The sequence below is a fragment of the Ciona robusta genome, chromosome 3 (genome assembly GCF_009617815.1).
Source record: "Ciona robusta chromosome 3, ASM961781v2".
NCBI lineage: Eukaryota > Metazoa > Chordata > Ascidiacea > Phlebobranchia > Cionidae > Ciona > Ciona robusta.
Window position 1 is genome coordinate 158,420 of NC_143237.1, and position 12,229 is coordinate 170,648.

Genomic DNA, 12,229 nt, shown 5'->3' on the forward strand with positions numbered 1-12,229 from the left:
AGTTTAATGCGCCCAGTGTTGCCTCTTGTAAAATATCCAAACAAGTCTTAAGATAGGATTCATAAGCAGTATTTTAACATCCGGAAACACTGAATCTATTTATAGCAACAGCGGATTGTGAAGATTACAGCAATAATTATTTTGACGAAATTCCTGCAGCTTGTGTCAACACGCAGTAAACGTTTACAATATATATAGTAGGGTGGGGGAAGTTGGGACACCTTTAGTACATAATAACCAAATATCATGATCGTGTTTTAAACAATTAACAACGATCTATGAGAGTTTTCTTTGAATGATTTTTGTTAACTACCAAATGGGACGAGAAAAAGGAATAAAAAGGTGTCCCATCTTTCCCCACCCGCCAATATAGTAATTCGTTTGTAGATTGTACGAAAAATTAGTTACAAAACCATACGTACATATATTTATTTATATAATAAATTAAAAGGGGTCATGAACTTTGTCTTTATATTAACTTAATATGACGTATCATAATGCGCTTTGAACAATAGAACAACGGAAAACATGTCATTCATACAGTCTATATCTGCTATCATATGTTACTGTGGGGTAAAAGGTGGATACCGTTGGCACATAATATCCCATATTTCCTAATCGTGATTTAAACAAATAACAACGCCCTTTTAGAGTATTGAGGTTATATATTTCTGCGGATTTTCCTCGTTGTCAACGGTACGGTAAAGAGAATGAAACATGTGCCATCTTATTGGCATTGCAAGCCATATTAGAATCCTAAGGACCCACGTTTCGACTTTATTAGGGCTTGTCACATTCCCCCACAACGGTGGTAGCGCCGGGCGTTCTCACATCTTTACACCTCGTGCCAGTGGTATGGCTGATTATTTGGACAATCATTAGTGACCACTGGGTTGGAGCAATTGCTGTTAAGGGTCTTACTCAAGGACACAAACGCCCACAGTGGTAGCAGCGTTGAGCATTGAACCCATTACCTCTGGGTCACAGTATATAGTCATATCACTGATATTATTAGAAGTACAACAACATAGAACACAAACGTAAGTATTTTAGTTGATCGCGGCTGCTTTATACACATATATACATGATCTGTTAGTATCTAAAACAAAGCCTGGCACGCAGCCATTCATTTGTTTAACCAATCAAACCGCTACGTTACGCTTCGGTTAGTTTGGGGTTAATGCGACTTTGGTATATTGGTTGGACGCATCTTATATACGTTGTCACCAAAGCGTAACGGATCGATTTGATTGGTTTCCAGGAGATTCCTGCGCAACGGTTTGTAAATTAAGTCGAACACTTCTTGTGTGAAACCAGACAACATCATTTTATTTGTTGTGTATTGCACGAACAACACGCAAGTTTGTATAAGTAACCGTTGGTTTGTGCGAAGTAAGAAACGTAGTTACAGATATTGGTGGTGACGTATAAAAGTTCATTATTTTATAAAATACTGTCCGCTAGATGTCGCATATGAGCTTAAACATAAAATCCACCAAATCCTCTGAATTTACCAACTTAAGAAAGTATGTTAAGTAACATTGGCCAGGTGTTCAATTTATCCACGTTTTCAGATTTTTAACATTGAATATTTTAATACAGGACCAATATTTACCAAACTAAAAAAAGTTGCTTTGAAATGTTTCGTCTCAATAAATTTTGGATTTCAGTTTTACCTACGAGTTTAAACAGTGACTGAAATTTAATTTTGAAACGAAGTTCGGAACAAATAAAAAGCTTATATTATAAATAGATGGATGAATTAATTCATACCAAACTTTTTTAATGGTGGTAAATATTTAGTTTGTTAATATCGGTTGCAGAATTAAATATTCTAAGTTGAGTACGCGTGAATAAACGTAACACTCGGTCACTGGTTCATACACTCTAAGTTGGTAGTTTCACACAGATGGTGTAGAAACGTGGTGTAAGAAACTTCGCTGCGAAAACAATGATAAAACAAATGAAAAGTTGACTAAGTGCGTTCGGGTATCGAGCCCGATATGTTTAGTGTTAACAGTTGTTCGGATCCTTCCACCCTTAGTTGTGGAATGTTGATTTGGACGGGGCTCGTCCACACCTCTGTGGGTGAGGCGGGGTTAGGGGGGGTGCTGGGGGTGGCATGGGGGTGGGTTGCACCCGACGTTGATTGTTCGTTTCCACCCAAACTTACCATATCAACCCTCATACTTTCCATGCTCGTGGAATCGTTATCATGGAGTTGTTGAAACGTACGCGACGTACGAAAGTAACTTAACGGAGATCGCCAAAAGTTTCCATTCCTCCAGAACCTTCTCCTCCCCGCGTCCTCCACAGCACCCACATGATCATCCTCCACCACGGGAGGAGCGAGGATCTCAACCTCTTCACCCCCCACTGCCTCCCTGTATGTTGGGGGGTTGGGGTAAACGCACCCAGCGATATCCGCCGTCATCTCCCCCCCACACGGAGCCCCCACCATCACAGGGGCGATCTTCTTCTTACTTGGAAGAGGACCCGCTTGTTCGGGATCTTTACGGGATCGTGAAGTGGAAGCAACATCCCTGTATAGTGAGGTGGGTTCGTAATTTATAAGAGGGTGGTTGGTATTTATTTTGCGCTGATGGATTCTATGTCTAACTATCCTTGCCTCCTCTGCACAAAACACTTATATACACGCTAACTTATAAGCCGGCACGAGGTGTATGAAACAGAACACCCGTGTTATAACGACTGTCGTTGCCCCGCCATGCGAGGATAAACAAGTTACATATGTGGTAACTTGTAAGCGGGCACGAGGTGTATGAAACAGAACACCCGTGTTATAACGACTGTCGTTGCCCCGCCATGCGAGGATAAACAAGTTACATATGTGGTAACTTGTAAGCGGGCACGAGGTGTATGAAACAGAACACCCGTGTTATAACGACTGCCGTTGCCCTGCCATGCGAGGATAAATAAATTACATACATGCTAACTTGTTAGCGGGTACAAGGTGTAAAAAACAGAACACCCGTGTTATAACGACTGTTGTTGCCCGCCATGCGAGGATAAACAAGTTACATATGTGGTAACTTGTAAGCGGGCAAAAGTTATATAAAACAGAACACCCGTGTTATAACGACTGTCGCTGCCCCGCCATGCGAGGATAAATAAGTTTCATTCCTCCAATTCATTGAGCTTTCCACAACTAACCTTGGTCTACACGTTGATGGACCAGCGTCTGATGTTTCACCCAAACCCAGTGAACGTAGTATGTTGGTCATCGGGGGTTGGGGTTCGTCGATACCCCGTGCGTGGGTGGATTCATCGCTGGGTGAACCACTGATAAGGTTGCTGTCTTCACGATTGTTTCTCTGTGTAAACCACGAGTGATGACATGACCAAATATTACACATAGTGTTTTACAGGTGTGGCAAATCCAAGAAATTTTTAACTTTTCATCAGCGGTTACCAGACTTTAATTTCCCCAAAACAACTATTCAATTGAATAAAGTTCCACCATAAGAATAACTTAATAAAAATGTTTTTTCATGCAGACATGGGCTAAGTCAATGTTATCTACGTACGAGAGTGTTGTTTGTTGCAAAAACCTCAAGTAAGAGTTCCCACAAAACTGCGTTATCGTGAAAATATATATTCATGCTGTTGTTGCTTCATGCCAAGTAGGGTGGGGAAATATGGGACACCCTTAGCACATACTATCCAAATATCCTGATCGTTTTTAAACATAAACAACGATCTAAGAGAGTCGTAAGGATACGGCTTTATAATTCGTTGAAAATTCTTTGTTTACTACCGAACGGGACGGAAAAATAGAGGTAAAAGCTGTCCCACTTTCCCCCACCCTGCCATGGACCACTCACCTCTTCCCTTGCTTCACTTGGCTGAGCCCTCCTTATTGAAGGTTCTCTGTTCCGATGTCGTCTCCTTCTACTCCGTCTCCTCCCGGATCGTGATGATGACCTTCGTGACGACTCATGAGCCTCGTGTTCCACCCCTTCCACTGCCATGTTATACGAAGGGGGGGCTTCGCGCTGGAGAAGTTCCTGTGGGCGGGTATATCGTGTATCTTAAATGTATGTTTTTATAGTCGGCATAAATATTCATGTTTGCAAGATAAGAAAGTTGAAAAAATGTGGGATAACTTTTATGTTATGAGACTGAACGAGATCTTTTAAGCAATATAGCAATTCTTTATAATGTGATCTTAAAGGAGCAACCACTTGTTAGGCTGCACATAAAGTGAAGCAGTTTATTAGATGGGAGATCTCCCATTTACAGCCAGGTTTGATGATCAATTTTTTATACAGTCGAGGTCCTTGTTAAGAGATCCAATATTTGGAACATGGTTGGTCCTTTTACCACCAACACCCAGACAACTTATATACATGTGACAGTACAATACACTTAACAGCCAACTTACCCTGGCTATCCTTCCCAGCGGAGTTTGTAAATACGGGTTATCTCGGTTCATTCGATTCCTTGATGACATACGTAGTGTATATAGTTTACACGTGCAACCAAGCACAACAGCAAGCAACAACCCACAAACTAACGAACCCACGATGGCAGCAGTGAGCACTCGCCGCGTTGCAGTGTCTACAAGGAGAAACAATTCACATTTTTATTTCCTATGATATAAAAACTTATATACAACTATTTCTTACAATTTACTTACACCATAGCAAAGTCAACACGACTAAATGTAACTTATTTATCCTCGCATGGCAACGACAGTCAGTATAACATTACAAAGCAGAAAGTAAACAAAGCAAATTTTATCCCCGTTTTACTTTTGTGACAACCATTTGTAAAGGGGACCATAAAAGTAATTGTGCTAGTCAAGTACAAATGGTTGGAAACCACATGAATAATGAATGAGTTAATTACACCAAGTGTTGAATTTTAACAGCTTTGTAACTACAACCATATGTGGCTTTCGCAGGTTAGTGGTTTGGGAATATTTTGGTAGCCATTGTAGGGTTTTGCCACACAACTTTGGGAGTTTTGTCCTAAAACACATGATGTCATCTCAGCTTTAATATCATCATGTCGCCGTACCCTCAAACCATGCTGCCTACATAACACACGATATTGTGTTGAATACAACACATGTTTACGACTCACATTCGCAACCAAGTTCATCTGAATAATCATCTCCGTGACAATCAAACTCATTATCGCATTTCCATCGATCGTAAATACAAATCCTGGATATCGGACACAGGAACGCTCCCTTGGTGCAAGAATCTGTATGGATGGGTGTTATGTGGGGTAGTTAAGCTACGTCATAATCAACATGTTTGTCACGAAATGAGGATTCATTATATCATGAATATGAATGACACACGATTCACTAAATGACCAACATTAATGATGACATAACGTAGTATTAAATAACCAAACAGGTCAAAATAGAATGTAGAACACTTGTGTATTATACAACATACATGGTTCAAACAAATACACGGTTTATTTCATCTTCTTTGTTATGAAATATAACTGAACATAACATGCACGTAACAACAACAAACACACAACATGTTATGCAACACGTTAGTCATCGCATAAGTTGCCTAATTATCTGAGAAACTCAAACGAAACTAAACGTCATAAAGATTAACCAGAAACCACGTCAGCATATCATAGAGTAAACATACTTGCCAACAACAGTTATTATTGTTGCAACGACACCAACACATTTATGTAATGTTAATACTATTATATTTATTGTTCAAGACATTATGTGGAATTTTGTTACTTTTCGCAAATTTACAAATATTTAAAATGACTAATTATTTTACCTTATATAGTAAAAAATAAAGATGGTGTATATGTGAATATGATTGAACACAAAACTAATATGAGCAACCAATGTAACCTCTACATTCATAATTGTTGTTAATACCATTATAAAGCTTATATGATATTTATTGTGACAACAAACATCTAACATGGGATGATTCCTTTACTTCCACGGCAAGCTTACATGGCTACACAGCCCTCAGGGTAAATCTTACTAAAAGAATAAACCAGTGTTTCTTAACCTTTTATGGTTCGTGAACCTTTCAGAGAAACTCAACACCCGCGACCCCATGCTCCATCATTAAAATACATTTGTTTTAACAAGGTTACATGTTTTATTTTATTTACAACTTTCCAACAAAACCATAAAAGAAAAGCCATGAGAAATGGTCTCCTTGTGCCGCCATAAACAAATAGTTTGAGAACAGTTTGTTAAAACCATGGCTAGCATAGATATTGAACAAAGTAAGACTTGTACGATAACCCTGGTTATAACTTCACCAACTTATTTGTTAATTGAAGCGAAAATAGAATTTTTCTCATTTCTTTAGTTGTTATGGTTAGTTTGCAAAGTGGTGAATTAAATAAAGCAACCAATCCCCCCCTAAACAAACAGGTTGCCAACCATGTTATAACAACAACAACTTACTGCAATTCTTTTCATCGCCACCACTTGCACAATCATTATACGCGTTGCAATATTCAGCCTCGTTGTAACAATCCCATTCTTTCCCCCCACACCAATATTTATCGGCACTGCAACCTTCTACAATAAAAACAAAATATCAATTGTTTACCGCTAAGTACAAGGGTGTATAGGTATTTTGTTAAAGGTGACAAACTTCAAAACACTTTACCACTAAGAAATATAGTATTTAAAATTTAACAATTTTTTTTCGTTTTAAAACATTGGCATGAAAACTTAGCAGGAGTGAGGACTCACTGCATCCTTTCTCATCGAACCCTGACACACAATCCCGAACTCCATCGCAATGTTGTTTCTCGTCAAAACAACTCTCATCGCCACATGCGTACGTACCGGGCACGCAATAACCTGCAACAATTTTACATTTCTTCAAGACTTAAAAAAATATATAAATATACAAGTAATAGGTTTTTATATGTATTTAAATAACTTTTCCAGAGATTTTTAAGAAACAATTTTTGAAAAATGTTTTAGAAATGTCAAACCTTGAAAGATTCCACAAAACCTCTTTGTGTTTGCTGTTACCATACAATGTGTAGTTTAATATCAGAGATGGAAAGTAATAAATATGTCTCACTCTACACAAGTGGAATAAAGAAATCAATGAGATTTCATTTAAATGCGTGATATATCGTGTGCTTGGTGCGTCCATGCTTTTAACTGACCCACTTTTCCATAGGCCTATATCGTGGCCCCGTTTTAACGACTATAGTTTGCTGCTAATTCCTTTCTCTTCATTGTTTTAAATAATCTTCGCCGTTGTATTTTTTAATTATAATTATGTGACATTCAATTAAACACCATTTACATTCAAGTAAATTCATTCATAGCAAAGGTTCTTAACTTATACAGCACAAGAGATAAATCATAATCATGTTTTTTTACCTTTAGCTTTCACAGTAATGTTGAAGCCGGTATAAGTTGGGTTGAACGTCTGGTTCCCGGGTTGGAACTGAATGAAAACTTTGTTGGAACTTGTGGTGATGGTGTCGCCTTTGTTACCGCTAATCCTGTGGAATAATTCACATGTGGTGGAAATGGTTTTATAACAAAATCTGGGGTGACATTGTTAAAATACAGTTACACTCATAGTTGTCAAACATGGGGAACCTCATTGATTAATGTGGTGAATGCAATGTACTTTGGCTCTACTTGTTTGTATAGACACCTAACAGCAGGGTAAAATCTGGGGTGACATTGTTAAAATACAGTTACACTTATAGTTGTCAAACATAGGGAACTTTATTGATTAATGTGGTGAATGCAATATACTTTGGCTCTGTTTGTTTGTATAGACACCTAACAGCAGGGTAAAATCTGTTTAAGTTTAAAACTGGGATTTAAAACATATTTTGTCCCCATATAGTTTGTCGTTATATTTTAAATGCACTTAATGGCCAATTGCTCCAAGGCATTGGTCACTAATGGGTTGTCTTACATTGAACCAACTCACCAAACACCAAGTAGATCGCTGTTTGAGTTTGAACCATCATAGATGAGTAAGCGCGATGTTGGTCGAATTTGAAACGAATTAATAACAATATCTATTGGGTGTGTATGAGCTGATGTGATGTTCCATGAGCAAGATATAGTGGGGTACATGCCGGGGAAGTTGATGGAAGTCACTACTGTGTATCGCTCCATCATCAAGTTTGATTGACATTTTTCAACTGGGGAAATGTTATTACTTAAATATATATACCAACATGTAACAAACAAAAATCAAGTCCAGCAAATTCTATTGAAATAAAAGTAATATTGTTAAATATATATTCCGCCAATAATTGCATCATCACTCTCTTATTCAAATGGAAACTTTACCTAATGCACAAGTGACAATACATACAAAACATAACATGGACACCTCTATACACTAATAGTGGTTTAACATGGACGTACATGGCCATTTATTTGCAACTTTTTGAAACTTAAGTTGAAACATTTCCTGAATTAAAACTTATGGATGTGACTTTGTTACACATAAGCATAGAATAGTGTCAAGCTCATAATATCCCAAACTTCCTTGGCAAGTTTTGAACAATCAACAATGCTCTTAGAGTTGTGAGGATAAGGTTTTATAATTCTGTTTTATTTACTACCAAATGAGAGGATAAAAGAATGAAAATATAGTCCATCTAACCCCAACCATATAAACACTTTACTTAACACAAAGTGAAAAAGTTTCGACTTACCGATTGAATATTTTAAACTGAATCCAGAAACTTGATAATACGACAAATTAATCCTGGCCACGAGTTGAATTAACACACGGTCTGTCTTCATCACAATTGGGAAAACATCGGAACTTGAAAATGAGCTGCAGAAGCGATTTGATTTGCTTTCTGAAAGATAAATGAGAATTGATTGCTTAATGCTGGTTGTGTGGAAAACATGAGTTTGACACCCGATGCACTACAAGATGGTTAATGAGTTCGTGGGATACTGAAAGTGGTGAAACATTGTATATAATCAACAAGGCATGCCTATATAAACAAATAATCAAAGTTGTTGATTTACATCGAAGGTCCAACATGCATGCAAGCTTATCCTGTGTATTTTGGCAAGGGGAACCACCACAGCTGTGTGGGGTCGGTTGGTAACTTGTTTATCAAGCTGTGAACATTTATCACGAAACAGTTGGTAAAGATATTTTAGTTGATCATTTAATTTAAACAACATGTTAATAAATAGAAGTGAATAACATCAACAATAATAAATTATCGCATGCATGCCCTGAAACAGAATATAATAGCCTTTGTGGATAATCAGGATGCACAAAGTATCATAGATGCCGATTAATAATTGAACTTACTTTTAACATAACTAAGTTTAGTGGAAGCATCTTGTACAAAGAGGTAGTTCCCGCAATCTCCATCACCATTACCTTGCAGTGGGGGGAAATATAATTCCTCCTGAGGTTGGATGTTGAAATATGAAAAACTGAAAACAATATTGTTGTTGTGGTAAGAGCAATAATATTTTCGAGAAGTAGGAGGAAACCAGAACCATAACTTTAAGGCTAGGGTGACATCATGTACTTTAACACCCAGTTTTAGGCGTAATACAGACTTTACCCTGCTGTTAGGTGTCTATACAAACAAGCAGAGACAAAGTATATTGCATTCACCACATTAATCAATGAGGTTCCCTATGTTTAACAACTATGAGTGTAACTGTATTTTAACAATGTCACCCCAGATTTTACCCTGCTGTTAGGTGTCTATACAAACAAGCAGAGCCAAAGTATATTGCATTCACCACATTAATCAATGAGGTTCCCTATGTTTAACAACTATGAGTGTAACTGTATTTTAACAATGTCACCCCAGATTTTACCCTGCTGTTAGGTGTCTATACAAACAAGCAGAGCCAAAGTATATTGCATTCACCACATTAATCAATGAGGTTTACTATGTTTGAAAACTATGAGTGTAACTGTATTTTAACAATGTCACCCCAGATTTTACCCTGCTGTTAGGTGTCTATACAAAACAATCAGAGCCAAAGTATATTGCATTCACCACATTAATCAATGAGGTTCCCTATGTTTGACAACTATGAGTGTAACTGTATTTTAACAATGTCACCCCAGATTTTACCCTGCTGTTAGGTGTCTATACAAACAAGCAGAGCCAAAGTATATTGCATTCACCACATTAATCAATGAGATTCCCTATGTTTGACAACTATGAGTGTAACTGTATTTTAACCATGTCACGGCAGATTCAGGGCAAAAATCAAGCCGTTGACCATGAAAGAAAACTTTTTTAAGCCATAGCAACAGACATTATATTTACCATACACACCATGCATGTAATTGGCATACATTAAAGTTAACACAGCCATATACAACAATCATTACTTTTCAACAAACATATATTAAACCACCATATTATAATTGGAAACAAGAGATCCCACCAACACACACAGGTGTTGTTTCACCACAGTCGTCTTTACTCAAAGTTCCAACAATACAATACCAACACAACATCTACACGACCATCGTATTATGAGGATCTACTTTACTTTAACATTCAACTAAAACTGTCACATGATTGTTCACAACTATAATCAATTAATCAAACAACAACAGCATACCACAGTGAACAGCTGATCATGCTAAAGCAGTCAATAGGTTTATTAACATTTTGTCAAAAAATACCAAAATAAATACTAGTAATACCTTTGTTTCAAATTATTCATTTTGGTTTATTATTCAAGTATACACAGTATTTAATGATATCTAGTTTGTATTTTATGTAATATATATATATATAAACCTTATGACGATGTTTGACTGTGTTTGAGCGGTAATAAACCAGCATAGATTTGTAAAAGGTTCGTCGATGTTGTATTTTATGATCCCGGACTTTTGTTTCACGAACACGGATTCTTTACAACCTACGATAGAATGATTCAGCAATAGTTCTAACTACATAGGCCTACACCAGAGTTACATTAAGTGTTTAACTGTAATATACAATTTGTAAACACAGTATATACGCAATAAGTAATGTATTGTGTATACACCAAATTGAAAAGTTTAACTCATTTTTTAAGTAAGAGCCTTCATTATTGTTGAAAACAGTTCACCAAACACTAATATTAGTGGTGCTAGTGAAGAATCCTCAATTACAATGCATTAGATTGGTAGTTAGGGTTGGGAGGTTAGGGTGAGGGGAAAAGGTTCTTCACTAACACCTCGTTAATCAAATGTCACCGTATATATTAAAAAAACATATTATATTGATTATGTATTGATATTCTGAAATTCAAACTGATCCATTGAACAATAAGTCCCCACAATATTTGATGTAAATTAAAGTTCAAAGCCCACCATAAGCTGATAACGCATCTTTCGGTGATAATTCGTATTCAGCACCTGAAATATAATAATGTTTAATGTGGTGTTGGTCGTTGTACAGTATTTCAATTCGACACACAGTATTTCAATATGACAATTCATAATATTTTAATAATTTTCATTACAGAAATATAATTTGTATTAAACTAAACAGCAAGGAAAGATGAAAAGTTCACAACTGACATAAAAACAACAGTCATTATAACACACTAAGCATATTAAATGATAGAGTATTAAAAAGAGTTAATAATATCATAAATAACAATATTTAATCTTATTGCCCCAACATTAATTCACATTACTTAACAACATATAGATATACCTGCAAGTTGTATCTTTACAATTATAATAGAACAACAAAAGTAAACAAAACTAATCAAGTTGTTCTTCATGTTCGAACTTTCATTATCTGTAAGCTTGCGTTGCCAACTTTGATTCTCAAAATATTTTGCTAAGGATTCTTCAACACTTGTTGTTAATGCGGCTAAAAAGATGTTTTTACTTTAACATGAAACAATAGCATTATTACATCACAACAGACAACAGACACAAAGATTCATGACGTCATGACCTAATTGTGACACTTGTGACGTCATGTCGCGATTTTCGTGCTAGCTGTCGCAGTGACAAACCAAATGACATAATTGGAAACTCAACAAAGAAATCATTTATCATTCCGCAAATCGTGCGGTACATTCACACGAACAACTTTATTTAGGAATATAGCAATTATTGGGCATTACTTACAGAAGTAAAATACACTGGGTGAAAGAAAACAATATTAAGGCGATATAGTAGAGTGGGGGAAGACGGGACACATATAGCACATTATACCCAAATATCCTGATCGAGTTTTAAACAATTAAAAACAG

At 36.6% G+C, this 12,229-nt stretch overlaps 1 protein-coding gene across 1 annotated transcript; it reads right to left on the reverse strand.

Annotated features, from left to right (window-relative positions):
- Positions 1–1,323: 1,323 nt before the first annotated feature.
- LOC149737338 (uncharacterized) lies at positions 1,324–11,931 on the reverse strand. Its single transcript, XM_089874781.1, has 14 exons — positions 11,680–11,931; positions 11,331–11,375; positions 10,774–10,894; positions 9,306–9,433; positions 8,686–8,835; positions 7,947–8,163; positions 7,379–7,503; positions 6,731–6,841; positions 6,437–6,553; positions 5,110–5,232; positions 4,406–4,581; positions 3,846–4,028; positions 3,175–3,335; positions 1,324–2,543 (listed from the first exon to the last, which is right to left on the reverse strand). The coding sequence occupies exons 1-14, from the start codon at positions 11,747–11,749 to the stop codon at positions 1,976–1,978; spliced, it is 2,295 nt and encodes a 764-aa protein (XP_089730907.1). The 5' UTR covers positions 11,750–11,931; the 3' UTR covers positions 1,324–1,975.
- Positions 11,932–12,229: the final 298 nt, after the last annotated feature.